We start from the raw sequence: 16,808 nt of genomic DNA, 5'->3' as shown, positions 1-16,808 counted from the left end.
CGTCCATCTCCCGGCAATATGGGCTGCGCCCGCCCACCCGGCATGGCCCTCGCAGCTCGCTTCCCAGCGCCACGCACCCCGGCCCCTGCGATTTTTGACAAGCTTCAACCGTTTTGTTCTGAACATGGCTATAACCTGTTGTGTCAGCCAGGGGGTCGCGCAGAAGGGTGTGTAGGAACAGCACTGAAAGCTCTGCCATTTCAAGAGGTGAGTTCAGCTGCTGAGATGGAGCTTAACTATGGTCTCCACCCATCAGACAACTACCTCCTCTGCACTTGCCAGAATAGTTGTAGCAACACAGACAGAGCTCCCACAGAAACATGCCGCCACCCAGGTCTCAGGCTGCAGGGAGTGCCACAACCTTACACTGCTAATGAAGGGTAGTAGTGAAAACAGCTGTTTGAGGTGTGACTAAGTGGACAATCTGCTCAGTCTTGTGGCAGAGCTAAAAGATGCAGGAGCATTAGAGAGTGCGAGAAAGAAATAGTCTGGTCGAACCACACTCTGACCTCCCTGATAGAAAAACAGGGCCAGATACCAGAAAAAAGTTAAGATGAAAGATGAAACACAAGATTAAAGGGATCCCGTATCCTCTCCTCGCTAGGCTGAAGGCGGTGGCTTAATGGAAAGCTGTGAATGGAGGCAAGTCCATGCCAGGGATGGCAAGCGAACCTCTCCGTGCCCACCTTACCTACCCAGGTGACTCTGTACAACAGGTATGGTAGGCCAGCCAATGGATGATGTGGATGATGGTCCAACTACACCAGAGGAGTTGCCAGGACCAGAAAGGCCTACGCCCTGTATAACGACCACCTCAACAAGGAAGAAAAGAAGGGTTATAGTTGTAGGCAACTCCCTTCTGAGGGGAACAGAGAGTCCAATATGCCAGGCAGACCCTCCTCTTAGGGAAGTCTACTGCCTCCCTGGGGCCTGGGTTAGGGACATCACTAGGAAACTTTATGGCCTGGTATGGCCCTTGGGCTATTACCCACAGCTGCGCTTCCATGTGGGTGGTGATGAAGTCGCAACATGTAGCCCAAGAGTGATTAAAAGGGACTTCAGGGCCTTGGGACAGTTAGTAAGGGAACCTGGGGAGCAGGTTATTTTTTCTTCTTCCAGTTGCGGGCGGTGACATTGGAAGAAACAGACGCACTCAGCCTCTTAATACATGTTTCTGTGGCTGGTGTCACCATCATAATTTTGAGGTTTTTGAGAACAGGATGGCCTACACAGTACCAGGCCTGCTGTCATCAGATGGAGTTCACCTTTCTCAAAAGGGAAAGAGGGTCTTTGCTCATGAGCTAGCGGCACTCATTGGCAGAGCTTTAAACTGGGCTTGATGGGGGCGGGAAGTATCAGGCTTGCCCATAACAAGCCAAGGGACAACCCACCAAGGTTAGAGGGATGGGGTGCTAGTGAGGGCGCTCAGCCAGTTGCTGCTAGATGTGCTGGGTACACTGCAGCACACTCAAAGACTTATGGAGATGAACCAGATGCCCCAGAGATAATAGGAGCCAACAGGGGAACATGGATAAAACACCTCAAAGGAATGCCACCTGTAGAGTAGCACAAAGGAATTGCAGCCGCTCCAGCCAGCAAGTCAGCTTCAATGGGGATCCGACTTAAATGCCTCTATGCAAATGCCCTTAGCATGGGGAACAATCAAGAGGAGTTAGAGACATACACACAAGGCTATGATCTCCTTGGCATCACAGAGACATGGTGGGATGGCTCCTATGACCGGACGGTTGGAATGGAAGGATACAGGCTCTTTAGGAAGGACAGGGAAGGAAAATGAGGAGGGGGTGTTGCCCTCTACGTCAATGACCAGCTGCAGTGCATTGAGCTCCACCTGGGGATGGATGAAGAGCCAACAGAGAGTTTATGGGTCAGGATTAAAGGGATTGCAGCGGTAGGTGACATTATAGCGGTGGTCTGCTACAGCCCACCTGACCAGGATGACCGAGGGGATGAGGCCCTCTGTAGACAGACAGGAGCAGCCTCACATTCACAGGCCCTCATGGGGGACTTCAACCACCCTGATATCTGTTGGAGGGACAATGCAGCAGGGCACAAGCAATCCAAAAAGTTCTTGGAATGCATTGATGACAACTTCCTTCTCTGAGTGGTTGAGGAGCCAATGAGGAGAGTGATACAGTAGCTGGTGATAGAGTGTTTGAGGAGCCAATGAGGAGAGTGATACAGTAGCCGGTGATACAGTAGCCTTGAACAGCAGGAAACAACACGTATACCCAGCTGGGGTGGAAGGCCCCTCAGGACTTACTGATACTGAGCTAAAAAGAATATATGGTTCCCTCCTTACTGGAATAACATATCTAAGTTTGAAATGCTTTGTAAGTGGATGGGTTAAACATCTGCTAGGTTTAGTTGGATAAAAGGAATTCTTGAGACATTGTAACCTTGAGTAGAATAGATAGGGAGAGATGCTAGAATAAGCTAGTTTTGTGAAAACAAGAGTTGCAAACTAAGCCAAAAGACGAACTTGAGTATGTGCAAAGACCAAGTTCAATCAGTGGACATGGTGAGGAAGACAACCACCAGAGGACCCTGTAAGACCACCAATGGACATGGATGCACGTGCGTCAAGGACATTTATATATCATTAACAAGTTCTAGGTGATAGTATGAATATGTTAATCATTTCTGGGAAATTTAATGAATATGTATATTCTGGTCGCTTATAACCTTTGTAGTTGAGCAACTCGGTGTGCACACTAGGCAAAGTGGTCTCCTGTGTGCTCAGCGCTGCAATAAAGAATGGCTGCTTTCTAACACTCCAAAATTGAGTCTTAGAGAGTCCTTAATTGCCGGACCTTGACCTTACCAACAAGGAGGAGCTAGTGAGGAATGTCAAGCTCAAGGGTAGCCTTGGCTGCAGCGATCATGAAATGGTAGAGTACAAGATCCTTAAGGGAAGCTCTCCACCCTGGACTTCAGGAGAGCAGACTTTGGCTGCTGAGGGACCTAGTTGGTAGGGTGCCATGAGATAAAGCACTAGAGGGGAGAGGGTCCCAAAGAAGCTGGTTAATATTCAGGATCACTTCTTCCTCCAAGCTCAGGGGCAATGCATACCAACAATGAAGAAGTCAGGCAAAAAAGCCAGGAGGCCTGCATGGATGAACAAGGAGCTCCTGGACAAGCTCAAAAGCAAAAAAGAGGCCTACAGAGGATGGAAGAACAGGAAGCCTGGAAAAAATACAGACAAACTGTCTGAGCAGCCAGGGATCAGGTTAGGCAAGCTAAAGCCCAGACAGAATTAAATCTAGCCAGGGACGTCAAGGGCAAGAGGAAAAATTTCTATAAGTATGTCAGTGATACAAGAAAAACTACGGAAGATGTGGGCTCTCCCCAGAAGGAAACAGGAGACCTGGTCACTCGGGATATGGAGAAGGCTGAGGTACTCAATGACTGTTTTGCCTCAGTCTTCACTGGCAAGGGCTCTAATGACACCACCCAAGTTGCAGAAGGCAAAGGCAGGGCCTATGAGAATGAAGAACCACCCACCGTAACTGAAAATCAAGTACGAGACCATCTGAGGAACCTGAAGGTGCGTAAGTCCATGGAACCTGATGAAATCCATCCATGGGTCCTGAGGGAACTGGCAGATGAAGTTGCTATGCCCCATTGTATTTGAAAAGTCGTGGCAGTCTGGTGAAGTTCCTGCTGATTGGAAAAGGGGAAACGTAACCCCCATTTTCAAAAAGTAAAAAAAGGAAGACACGGGGAACTGACAGAGTTTTCTGCCAATGAAGAGGCAATGAGGAAGGAAAGGAGGTACAGAGGGTCCGAAAGAGGACTCGGTGGCAGCACTTTGTCCTTCTGTTACCAAAATCTGTAATGAAACTATCGCTGTCTAAACCAGGTTTGTAGTTTAGAAAGCCAACGTTAGTTTATTTACGGTGCCAGGTGCATGGGGTGTCTCTCCTCCTGTCATGCACACCCATCAGAACTCTCTCCACAATTTTTATACACATTTTACAACATCATTATAATATTAGTACCTCCTACCTTCCTACCTATATTAGATTGGTTAGTAACTTACATATGATTATACCATCAAATTATAGCTACCGTGCATGCTCAAGGGAAGGGTCTTCACCTGGGCAAGGGTCTCCGTGACCTATGGGTGTGACTTTTAGTATTAGAATGAAGGTAGTTCATCTTAGGACACTAAGAATTTTCACTTTCCTGCCAAGCTGGCTAAACTTCTCAAAACATGTAGATTAGTACTATCCTCAAGGTTCTCATACTCAATGTGCTTCCTCAAGAATGATACAATACTTGCCTCCCTTGATTCAGAGGTTTTTTCATTAGCTTATGTTTCATAAATTCAAGGATAGAATCCTCATTATTCGTGGGAATACATGTAAGGCCTTTCAACACTAGTTACTAATAACTTTTCAGGGATATGCTTTTGTAATGCTTCTATTCTTGACTGCGGTGATTGGGAAGACGCGAGGTCTAGACACGGCCAGAACAGGTAGTGCTCTTCAGGGAATGGATTGTGATGTGAGCTCTGAGGCTCTCCCGAGCAATGGATCTCGAGTGCAGCTGGCCAAAGAGCTGTGGCCACGCACAGCCTCCCTGTGCACCGAGGTGCTTGTTCCCTGGCACCGTTTGCCTCTGTCGGCATGTAGCTAACGCAGCTCTGTAATGGCCTGGCGCCGGAAGGCCGAGCGACGTCTCTGAAAGCCTGGTGAGAAGGAAACCCTGAGCGCCAGAGTTTGGCTTGGAAGGGGGCTGGCAGCAGAGGATGGCTGAGGACCCTCTCAAAGCAGGAGCTGAAGGAGGCAGGGGAGGGACGGGGCTTGCGCGGGGCTGCCAGGGGAGGAGGGAGCCCCACACCTCGGGGCTCTGGGCCTGTGCTGCAAGCTCACCCACGTCCCGCTTCTCCCACAGGGTCAGTGGAGGAGCATTTGGAGGAGACAGCCCAGCACTGGACTCCAAACGCTCATTGTTGTTGTGTGCCATGTCAGACAGGAAGAAGGTGGCCTCCAACTCGATGGAGCAGGGTGAGAGCAAAGCATCCCTCCCCAAGCCTGGCAGAGGGGCCATCGCGGCGGTCAGCGTGGGGCCAAGAGCGGTGGCGGGGGGGAGGCAGGAGGTCCCCGAGCGCCCCGGGGGAGCGGGGCCCAGGCTGGGCAGTGGGCACCTGCTGGGACACCCCTGCCTGCACTGGCCCGGCTGGGCAGGGACAGACAGGCCCTTGGGGGCAATCCCTCAGGGACGCTTCCCCCGGCCCCGCAGAGGTGCTCATTCCTGGTGCCGTTTGCTCTCTCCCCTCCAGCATGCATGCTGTGTCGCCGGGCAGAGGCTGACCCGGGCATCTGCGGGGTGTCTGTGTGCTCTGACCCCCTCCCTGGCTCCTGCTCAAGCCATAACCAACACTCGCGGCACCTGGACTTTGGGGGACAGATGGCAACATGGTAGCCAAACGCTGTCTGGAACAGGGACCTAGATGTCTCACTGGTATGCAAACATGACCAACTATAGGTAATTATCTTACTCTATAAATAGTGGACATCCTACAACCCGTGGACATCCCAGGGCCTGATGAATTCTCCTGCAGGGCAGCAGGCTGCAGCTTATGATCTCCTCATGAGAAGGGATGCCTCTTAAGGTTATTTCTTGAGATTTGTTGCCACAACAGATCCCCTGTAAGTGGTTTATAGCATGCTAAACTTTGAAGTCTTAGCTAAATCATAAAAAGGATTGTGAACATATAATCCTTTAGACATAAACCGTTTGTTGTCCCAAATCTGGCTTCTTCACGTGGTGTCCAAGAGGCCAATTAAGGCACACGGAGTTGAGATATTTAGTTCACGTGTGCACAGAGACAGGTGCTAGGTGGTAACTCTACAAAGCTAGCGCACCGGGCAAGAATCACAGTCGGTATTTATACACTTCAGTGTGTTTGCAACGTCTAATATCAATGCCTCCTAGATAGCCATTGGCTGATTTCTTTCCTGCCTCAACGTAAAGGTACAGCTCCTTCTAAATTCATCGCCCACATTCAGAGGGCATGGGGCTTATTTGGGTAGGGGGCATTTTCTAGCTAGGTGGTGTGGTTTTCACATTGTAATGAGATTATAATGAGACAGTTCAACTTCAGTGGACCAGTTTGGGGGACTTTGCTGAATTGCTAATTAGTATGAAAACAATGCTGGTTCTTAAGGATGTATGTGATGTATGTCTGTTGTTTTTAGGACTTTCAATACTTCTTGAGGCTCCCCTGGGCTTTATTATTTTAGTATGCTCTATCTTAAAGTAAACAACATCAACATAGACTTAAACCATTATTCATCACATTGACAAGTCTGGGACTAGGATTGGATCCAGCCGCACCCAGACTCCTCTCTGAGGAGCAGTTTGGAAGGGCAGGGGGTTCTGTTGAACCTCGACTCAATGGGAGGGTCTCCCTGACAGCATCTGTCTGAGCCAAGTGTAACTTGCCATCAAATCTTATTAAAACACTGTAACATTTACTGTAATTTTTAAAATCGTTATTTTGTATCAATACATACATTGCTGTTTCTCCCTTACAAGTGAAGTGCATCACTCCTTCTGTCACGTGCGGGCGCAAGCTGCAGAAACAAGGGCTCTCTGCCCATGAGTTTTGCCTGGTGAGTTCCCTCGGGGCTCCCTCCAGCTTTCCGACAGGCAGTCCCTGCCCCGCTCTGCTCATCACCTCCTCCTCTTTTCTCCTCTGCAGTTTTTTCCCAATGAGCTTTATCAGCAATGGGTCAAGGATGTAGGACTCATGGATTCCTCCCGGAGGATATTCGATGTACAATCAAATGGGCTGAACGGAAGGTGAGGACCTGACAGTGCTCTTTCCAGTACTGCTTCGTCTGCGGCGAGAGCGGGGCCACCATCACCTGCTCGATGATGGGCTGCAGGCGCAGCTTCCATCTCCCCTGTGCCGGGGAGGGTGGATGCGTCACCCAGTTCCTGTCTCCATACAGGTACCTCCTCTCACCTCCTCCCCACCACCACCGGGAAAGAAGGGCCCAGCACTTCTCACCTCACCCATCCCTCTCCTCTGACCCGCAGGTCCCTCTGCTGGGAGCACCGCCCAGAGCAGGCAGTGGAGGCGGCTCCGGAGGAGAACACCACCTGCCTCATCTGCCTGGAGCCTGTGGGGGACCAAAAGTCCTACGGCACCATGGTGTGCCCCGCCTGCAAACACGCCTGGTTCCACAGGGGCTGCATCCAGGTAGGAGCCATCCCCTCGCCCCTGGGGCACGGCAGGCGCTCAGCACCACCAGGGCCTTACTTGGGCTCCTTATGTTTCTCCTGCAGGCACAGGCTCTGAACGCTGGAATTTTTTGCTTCCGGTGCCCGCTCTGCAGAGACAGGAGTGCATTTCTCCCGGAAATGCTCATCATGGGGATCCAAATGCCCTTCAGGTTGGTGTCCTTCTGCCTGGCTCATGAGACAGGAGGGTGCAAGCGCTGTGCCGTGCCAGGGCCTGCCCCAGCCAGCAGTCCTGGTCCTCCGCTGTGCCATGAGTCTGGGCTTCAGCTTCAGGCAGGAGTTGGAAAAAGGGCAGGGGGGGAAGAGCAGGGACGCCCTGCATCTGCCTCATGTCGGGTAGCGGGGGCTCATCAGTTTTCCTTTCTCCATCAGTTCACCATCATGGGAGGACAGCAGGGCAGATGCAGCAGTACGTGTGAGGCACAGCCGCTGCGATGCCAGTGTTTGCCTTTGTCCAGGAGGCAGGGAGCGAGCAGACGGAGAGGGGTAAGTTGCCAACGCTGCACCCTGGGGCTCTGCAGGGGGTCTCTGTCGGGGCTGGGCCTGTCCCACGGCTTTCCCGTACCCAAGACCAACAGCCCTGGCGCCACCAGCCAGCTGCCATCGGGGTCCTCCTGCGGCTCCCCAGCACCGGCGACCACCAGCCCCAGCACTGGTAGCCAGGCAGCCTGAGGGCCGTCCCACGGCAGCACCTTCTCCAGACCTCCCTCCTGGCGAGCTGGCCTTGGCCGGCTGCCCTGCGCTTGGGGCCTCGCTGGCCTCGGAGGCTGCTCAGTTTCCCCGAGGGAAGCTCGCACCCACCCCCGGGACCGGGGGTCTCTGCTCCTGCCGCCGGGAGGGCAGCCTGGCCCAGCACGGCGTGAGCGCGAAGCGGGTTTGGCGGCGCGGCCCGCACGGCGCCGCCGCCCGTCTCCCGGCAACGCGTGCCGCGCCCGCCCGCCCGGCATGGCCCTCTCGGCTCGCCGTAGCGCGGCGGTGGCGGTGCGGCCGGGCTGGTGGTGAGTGCGGCGGCCGCTGGGCCTGGGCCGCCCCGGGCTCCCCCGTTGCCCAGCCCCGGCAGTGCGGGATCCCCGCGGAGCCCAGCCTGGGAGCTGCCCCTGCCGCCGCGGGGCTGGGAGCTGGGCCGGGCTGGGGCGTCTCAGGCGTGCGGCCGATCTCGGGGAGTGTCGTCCGGTTTTGTGAGGGGGGAGGCGCCCGATTGGGGGGTGCTTCCGCGGCTGTCGGGCTTTCCAGGCTTTGGGGGTTGTGGGCAGTTGTAGGGGTGGCCCCGGGTTTGGGGGTGTTTTGGGCATGGAGGGTGCCGCTGAGTTTGGGGGGATTTGTGGGTATTGAGGGTGCCACCGGATTTGGGACTGTTTGTGGGCATGGGGGGAGCCGTCGGGTTTGGGGGGTGTCTGTTCAGGGAGTGCTGCCTGGTTCAGGGGGTGTCTCGGTTTGGGGGTGCTGCTGGGCATGCTGCCAGCTTTGAGGGTGCTGTGGGATGTGCCTGGTTTTAGGGTCAGTTCCTGGATTTGGGCAATGCTGCCCAGTATTTTTGATGTTGGGGGTGCCATGGCAAGGAAGGCAGAGCAGCCTCCCGAGGGGTGCGGGGGCCTCTGCTGCAACTGCCTCCCTGCCGGCTTCATCCCCGCTGTCCTGGCAAGAGCCAGAGGACTCAGTCGGCGTCTGCCGGACCCAGCTGCGTTTGCTGGGCCTGCTTCTTGGCCTCCTCGGCTGCCTCTAGACGGCTCCATTTGAAGATCTGGCTTGCCCCGTGTTGTTTATTCTGCCCTTCTGCTGGAAGCTGCTTGCCATTGCCCAGAGAATGGAGATTAACCCGTGGCCAGGTTCAGAGCTGGGTGTCTTTGCCAGAGCTGCTGGGGCTGGTTTTGTGAATGGCGCATATGTGTCCCCCTGCTCTGCCCTTTCTCTGACCTGTTGAAAGCAGCATCTGCTCCCACTGAAAAAAAAAAAAAAAAATTGGCTCTGCAGCAATGCCAACAGTGCATCTCATACATAGGGTGCCGGTGTGGCTGTGCTGCACTTTCTGCCTGGACATTCAAGCTGTTTCGGCAGTGCACGTACCAGGCTGACCGCTGTTGGGAAGAACTAGGGGCATTCCCCACCACTCTTGGGTGTTTTTAACTTGTCCTGATAGAGGTGAAATCATGTCTCACATTTAAAGTACTTTTAGGATAGTACACATTGTGCTGTCTGCTTTGCTTTGGTAGTAAATGGTGTCTTTCTGTTTATAGTTTAATTGTTTTATTTCTTATTTTGAGTCTCTGATGCAGATCGTTCAGGGCCATTGATCCAGGCTGGTTTTTGCTTTGTTTCTGTGGTTTTGCTTAGCAGTGCTGCAGAAGGGATGCTGGGCACTGCTGCTCCACTACTGGATGCTGGTGTGGCCCTGAGGAAATCAGGCTTTAGGAAATCCTTTCCCCAGTCTACTGACTCGGGAGCTGAAGCTCAGGTGATCTTCTGCCAGTGGAGTTGCCATGGCACTTGCATCACGTGGCAAGTTCACGAATTTTTCTTGGGTTCACCTTAGTTTCTGCTCTGTATGAAATTGACGGCAGGCATTTAATTCCCACAGCCTTTGCTCCTGTTGCATCTTCCTGTTGCTCTGTGTGTCACAAAGCGGTTTGTCAGACGGCTGTCTAGTAAGCGAGAGAAACTTCCAGTGATGGTCAGCTATCGGGGCAATCAGAAACAGGAGAGAGGTGTAATGTAACATTTTCAAGCTGGATGGAACTAGCAACTTGAATTTATTCTTTTTCTCCTGGCACACATCAGATCAGCTCTGATAGCATCGTTTGCATTCTAGTGATAACAGGAAGGGTCATGAATCTTTAGTCTCATGGTAGGTTTTAACCTGTAAACCCTTCTGTATACTTCTACTTGCATCTGCTGTTGTCTCCATAAAACCAACAGCTGGGTCTATCTCTTTGTAGTCAATGATATTCTTTTGTAGTCCAGTTCATCTGCATTTGTCACATTCCTTCTCCTTCTCTCTCAGTTTTGGATAGCAGAATAATCTAATAACCTGATAAACAGATTAAACAAGTGCATATTCCTGTCAAAGAATACAGTGTGGAAGAGAAAAGCAGAAGTGTCTCATCAGGACATGAGTAGAAGTGCGATGTAGTTGCCAGTTTCAGTGGCGTTTGGGAGTGGTCGTAGCCACGGCCCTGTACTAGCTCAGTGCTTCTGGCTCAAACTCAGTGCAAAGGTTGCCTCTGGTTCTGACTTGGTTCTGCCTGTGCCTTTGGTTGGAGTGGGGTCTGTGTGTGGAGTGTGGCTTAATGCCTTGGCTTCTTTGGGAAGATTTTGAGCTGTTGGACAGGTGGCAGGGTTGGCAGTTTAGTTGGCTTTGGTGTTAGTGCAAAGACTCTGGCTATTTTTTTGGCTTCTCTCTGTTGTTCAATCCAGGTACATCAACCTCCAAGAAAGGGAGAAGTCTAAAGGCAGCATTCTCCCCAGCAGGTTTTGTTCTAGGCATCTATCTGTCTTATGTCCACTCTGGAAGTGGTTCCTGTGAAGAATGACATCAAGAGGTGCTGGGACTGCTTTCTCAAGGAAGAATTACAGGCTGAGCACCGAGCCAGAGAAGTCCAAGGTCACAGGTATGGGCCTGTATGTGCCCTGTAAAAAAGCAGGACCACTGTGGATCGGGAGAGTTCCCCTTGCCGCACTTGAGATCAGCTGCCTTCCAGTTGCAGTCACCTTGCTGATGTGAGGTGTGGTGGGGCTGAAACTGTGTAAATCCCTGAACTGAGATGAGGTTTTGGGAGGGACGTTCCTGTAGTACTAAGGGCTCCAGGAGCTCATGTCACAGTGCCCATTCTTTGCCACACAGCCCTGCTCTGTGAGGCTGGAGAATGTCCTATTGCCTGCCTTCATCCCATCTGATTCAGGGAATTCCCCTTCCAGGATGAACAGCTTGTCAAGTTCTCAGGTTAATCGTTTTCAAGTTCTCAGATTAATCCTTTTCTGGGAAATTTTGGTACCTGCTAGGCAATCTGTTTTCTCTTGGACTCAGCCTATCCCTAACCCTAACCAGCAGAAGTGTGCTTATGAGACCACAAGTCTGGCATTTGAGGGCACTGTTGCACCCAGAAATAAAGCGTGCTGCATCAACGGGACACTAGGGATTGTTTTCCACAGTGAAAGCTAAAGTGAAGCATACATCATTAAAGAGGGCTGTGGGTTAGACGAGATGAACTGCATCTGCAAGCCTTTCTATCTCAGTATCTTCTCTAGTGTGGTTAAGAGATATAGGTACTTAAAATGGCCCAGGTATGAACAGGACATCAGAAATTGCAATAGTGATAAGATTTCTATTTTTCCTTTTTTGGAAGTGGGATTGGATTCCCACCTCCAGCTTTTGAAGTTACTTTATCTGGTACTTCCAGATACAGCAGGATTCCTGAGGATATAGTCCCACCTGTGGGGACCAATTATAGCTTGCCATTTGCTATTGTAGAGCAGCTCACATTGGAAACAGCCCTTGTTGCAGAGATGCATCCTGTAATGCTTGACTCTAGGGCTGCTAGTGAAGACAGTAAGATGATGAATGACTTCTTGAAACCGTGTTTTCCACTGTGCTGATATGCAAACTTGAACATCATTTTTCCATAGTTACCGATTTCTTGCTTGTACATGAAATTAATGTTTGAGTTTATCCCCTTTAAGCTTATTTCCTGTCTGTTTTTTTAACAAGGGATTGTAAACAGCAGGCTGCTGAATGATTATCTGCATCGCGTCTTTACCAATGCTGATGGGAACCAGCCGGCAGCTGCTTACAGGTATTGTACTTCTCATTCGCTAGATGGCAAGCGATGATGTATCAGTCCCCAGATGTACAGCACTGCGGTGAAAGGAAAGATCTTTTAGTGCCACACACTGATCTTTGTTAAAAGCACAGCAGCACCATGTTACAGAAGTGACTCTTAGGTCTTGTCCTTTAATGGATTTTTCAAATTGCAGGGCTTGCTAGGAAGGATTCTTCAGAATTTTTTGCATGAAAAACCTCATGTACAAAGTCACTGGGCAATATTTCTGAAATAAATAGGCAATTAGGCATTTACCTTATTGTTCTTGTTCCCCCTTTATGTGTAAGGAACTGTAAAATGCACAGGTTTTAGGTACGGGAATGAAAAATAGGTCGTCAGTGCCCTGTAAACTAAAGGCAAAGCTATTACTGATGTATGGAATACCATACTTTTCTTACACTGTGGAACTGTTCGTACTTTTATTATTAGGAGTCACCAAAGGAAAAGGAACACAACATTCCTGCTTCGTGCCTGTCGTCTTCTATTAATTTTCAGTTCTCCTTCACCTTGTAGCCCAGAAACTTGTAGCTGTGGATGAGAAAAATTACCCTTGCATTTAGCTCTTTTGCCAGAGGCGAGTCAGACAGGTTCAGGGCAGGTATGAGTGTGGCAGAGCAAGGCAGGCGTGTAGCTCCTGCTGGTTGGCGGTGCTGCAGAGTGGCTCGGGTCACATTCCACGGGCTATACTTAGTACTGCCAGCTCAAATGTGAGCTCAGAGATGCTAAAAATAGCTCTTGGCCCTCTCCACTCTTGGTGAGCAAGGGTTATGGCCGGGGGAGGTAAAGTGGGTCATGTTACTTTGCCACCGTGCATTGGAATATTCCATCTGCCCGAGCATTTTGGATTTCAGTATTTCTAATTTCTTTGCCTGGTGATTAATGACGTGAAAGCACAGAACTGATAGTTTGTTGGACTGCTCTCTCTTTCTTTTTTTTCTCTCTTCCACCCTTTTCCCTGGACTTGACTATTTGGTAGAAAGCCCAGCAGCAGTTAAACAGGCCTTGAAAATAACATTTTCCATATGAGAGCAGCTTTTATGGTATGACATCTTGTCTTCAGAGGCCTAAATTCCTCATAGAGGAGCTCACTGCGGACATCTCTCCGGCTGTCTCATGCTCTTCTAACCTCCTTCCAGAACTCTTCCTCCATGCTAGCTCTTGATTAAACTGCTTTGCTGAAACCACCTTCTCTCACGCCAACCAAAAGTGATTCTTTGATTCCACTTCTGTGCATCTTCACATCCATCAGGCTTTCAAAGATCTCTCACCACACTCTTAGGGAAACCCCAAGTCCTGGAGAAGTGGGAAGTTGTTCCACAGATGACTTTGGAAACGGGAAGCAGGAATAGGTGCAGCTAGCGATTCTTATGGTAAAAGGAGGTCCTGCTAGGGTCCCTCAAAGACCTGCAACATGGCCTGTGTTCCATGTATCTGTGGGAGACTTGGAAAGGGAGAGAGCATGAGGTGGGAAAGTTTGCTGCTGTTACAAAGCTAGTTAGGACAAAGTAAATGTAAGGTGGTTGTGAGACAACGACCAGGTAGTGAAATGGTCTGTGAAGCTCAGCGCAGGGAAATGCATAGTGATGTATTAAAAGGGGGACAGCCTCAACGTTGCACGTAAAATGATGGGCCCTGAGCTGATTTTTACTGTGTAAGGATGAGATTGGGGTGGGAATACTAAGTCTTTAGTAAGTCAGAAAAAGAGTGTAGGACGTTAGTAATTGTTAGGAAAGGATGTAGGATAAGGAAAATCATTATGCCGCTAAATAAATTTGTGGTTTACTGTCATCTTGAGTAACGTGGTTCTGGCCTCACCAACTCCAAGAGGGTATTTTAGAGCTGCAGAGGTTTCAAGGAAGGGTAAGAGCAAGTCAGATGTCTGGAATGGCTCTTGTACAAGGAACAGCTAAGTAAACCAGCCTTGAAAAGAGAGAACTAGGGGAGGGCAGCATGAGAAAGTTCTCTAAAATAGTGGCCCAGAGGGAGTGTGTGAGAGACTTCTCCTTAGTATGAAAACAAAACATTTTTGGCTGTTGTCAGAGAGAGAACGGTGGGCTAGCCTGACCTTTGTCTGAACTGCTACAGATGCTGGTATCGTCTTCTCCCTTCTTTTGTATTATGAAATACTTGGGGTAAAAAAACCAAATCCTGACTTACGCCATGTTTGTGTGATGCTGACTGCAGCAAAGTTGTGGTCCACAGTTATTGGTAGTACAGCTGGTTTCTTGCTGCCACTGTACTGCAGTACAGTTTTCTTCCTGCCACAAAATACTTCCAAACAGACTGAAGACTTTTAAGACCCTTTGTTAACTACTTTGCTTGTTCACACTATATTTGGTGCTTTGTTCATTCATTGACCCAACACGCTGGGCAGGAAGTTCTTCAGATTCATTACAAGAAACACAGATTGACAGAACTTCCCAGTTCATGTCTCACAGTGCAGGACTGTGCAGACACATGTGTCTAGGCTGCAGCTCTTTAAAACTTGGAGATAGAGTTTTCTGAAGAGCTCCTGTGCATGTTTATTCCCTAGAAAGCACCTGACGTTCCAGAACCTGCAGGAGCACCTTGACCGGTTGCTAGCAGAGGAGGATGGCTCCGAAGACAGTCGAGGTAGGAGACACTGAGTGGCTGTCCAGTTTGTGCTTTTGCTTGTTCTACCTAATTGGGAGGACAAGTTGTATCATGAAAGGCAGTTCCTGAGTGAGTGTTGTTCTGCCCTCCTTTGCTCTTAATTTATTGTTCCTTTAAATCCTGCCTGTGAGGGGCTCATCAGCCAGCCCTGGAGTAGGTCTCCTCGCAGATGGAGGAGGTGTATTTCCAGGTGAAAATGCCTGGAAAAGCAGTTTTGGGGCAAATGTTGGAGATGCTTCACTGACAGTGATATGCAGAGCCACTGCTGTGACCAGCAGTATGCAGTGCTATGCTTGGTGGGAAATGCAGGGGCTTGTTGACAATTTTTACATACTGGTCTCCACTGTAGGTATTCACTTTGGGCCTCAGGGTGTTGCCTGTATTCCTGCTGGCATCCGTTTCCCTGAATGAGTCAGGAGGTGGCAGGATACAACCTGGCTCATTTCCTAAAAAGAAGAATTTTTCTTGCTGGCTGCAATCAAAGTGTGATATGTTGGCCAAACGTTTGGCTCAGAGTTTAGTTTGGTCTTTGAATTTTGCCAAAGTAAAATTTTCAGGCGATGTGGAAATCTTAACATATGACCTGTAACGTAGCCATCAGGACTAGGGAAGTGATCATCCCCCTGTACTCAACACTGCTGAGGACACACCTTGAATACTGTGTTCAGGTTTGGGCCCCTCACTACAAAAAAGACATTGAGATTCTGGAGCGAGTCCAGAGAAGGGCAACGAAGCTGGTGAAGGGTCCCAAGCACAAGCCCTGTGAGGGGCGGCTGAGGGAACTGAGGTTGTTCAGCCTGGAGGAAAGGAGGCTGAGGGGAGACCTTACCGCTCTTTACAACTCCCTGAAAGGAGGTTGTAGAGGGATGGGGTCCGTCTTTTCTCTCAAGTAACACGCAATAGGACAAGAGGAAATGGTGTCAGGTTGCCCCAGGGGAGGTGTGTTTAGATTGGATATTAGGAAAAATTTCTTCAGTGAAAAGTTTGTCAAGCATTGGAACAGGCTGCTCAGGGAAATGCTTGAGTTGTCATTCCTGGAGGTATTTAAAAGGCGTGTAGGTGCGGTCCTGAGAGACGTGGTTTAGTGGTGGACTTGGCAGTGCTAGGTTAACGGTTAGACTTGATGATCTTAAAGGTCTTATCCAGCATAAATGATTCTATGACCTGAATACTGCATAGCTAAGACCTTGTGTGTTGCTGTGAAAACTTCCTTTTAAATTTCACTGGTGTCTCCTTTTCTGAGGTTCTCATGGTCTAACATGGGTAACACTGTTTTGGTCTTCCTCTGCTGTAGCAGGATTGTGGTGCTGTTGTAGTCTAGCTGGAGACACTCATCAGGTGTACTGTTAAATCCTGCACAACTTTCCCTAACAGGTTTTCTGCAACTCTTGTTTCAGATCAGGTAGCAGAGGGCCGGCTTGGTCCCTCTACTGTGGTGTTGGACCACACAAGCGGTTTTGAGGGGCTCCTGCTGGTTGATGATGACTTACTTGGGGTGAGTGTGATGCTGGGTGCAGCAGAAAATGGTCTTGTGGGACTAAAAGCACTTGGGCTTCTTGGTTTGTTCTTCATAACAGATCCCTGTCACTGGCTTTGTAGTGTGTTGTAAATGAAGTCTACCCAGAAAGCTGCAAGATCCTGGAGGAAATGAGCTCTCCTGGGAAGAGGTCTTGCAGTACTCTTAAGCCTTAGCAAACTCTGAGAGGAGCTGCGAGGAAGTGAAAAGATTACCCTGGCCCAGAGGCTCACTGAAGAGCTTGGCTAAGCAGAGGAAGGGCTGGCAGCCAACTTTTCCTGTCCCTCCCTCCAGCAGACTGCCTCTTCCTTCCTTCCTCCTGGTCTTCTCTAACGGTGGCAAGAGGCTGAAGCTGAGCCCAGGCCCTGCCGCTGTATTGACTTGTTCCTTTCTTCTTTGCTCCCACTAGCTCCCTGCTTGCTTCTTAGCTAATGTTCTTCATGCAGAAAATTAGTTGAAGGAATCCACTGGCATTTAATCTTTTGCTGCTTCAGTAATTTCTGCGCTCCTTTCGCCCCTTCACTGAGCGTGCACATCGTGCTTCTGTGCTCATTCCCTCCTTAATC

At 50.1% G+C, this 16,808-nt stretch overlaps 2 protein-coding genes across 4 annotated transcripts in view; both read left to right on the top strand.

Annotated features, from left to right (window-relative positions):
- Positions 1-3,778: 3,778 nt before the first annotated feature.
- On the top strand, positions 3,779-10,286 carry LOC128915722 (PHD finger protein 7-like). The gene is given in 9 exon segments (XM_054216457.1): positions 3,779-3,795; positions 4,921-5,033; positions 5,309-5,361; positions 6,606-6,644; positions 6,734-6,779; positions 6,782-6,986; positions 7,075-7,237; positions 7,324-7,430; positions 10,277-10,286. Coding segments are annotated over 9 exon segments (753 nt in total).
- The window catches only part of RNF123 (ring finger protein 123), a 54,090-nt gene continuing 45,405 nt past the window's right edge, over positions 8,124-16,808 (top strand). Inside the window, exons 1-5 of one of the 3 annotated variants that reach the window (XM_054216286.1) lie at positions 8,124-8,276; positions 10,690-10,883; positions 11,981-12,065; positions 14,626-14,705; positions 16,124-16,221. In XM_054216286.1, the coding sequence (XP_054072261.1) occupies positions 10,802-10,883; positions 11,981-12,065; positions 14,626-14,705; positions 16,124-16,221 (345 nt within the window). In that variant the 5' untranslated portion in view covers positions 8,124-8,276; positions 10,690-10,801. Of the gene's footprint in view, positions 8,277-8,479; positions 10,884-11,980; positions 12,066-14,625; positions 14,706-16,123; positions 16,222-16,808 lie in introns of those variants that run through there. The other 2 variants (XM_054216287.1, XM_054216285.1) reach the window with 2 other exon arrangements.

The sequence above is a fragment of the Rissa tridactyla genome, chromosome 10 (genome assembly GCF_028500815.1).
Source record: "Rissa tridactyla isolate bRisTri1 chromosome 10, bRisTri1.patW.cur.20221130, whole genome shotgun sequence".
NCBI lineage: Eukaryota > Metazoa > Chordata > Aves > Charadriiformes > Laridae > Rissa > Rissa tridactyla.
Note: the sequence above shows the minus strand (reverse complement) of the source record. Positions and strands in the feature narration are given on the sequence as shown.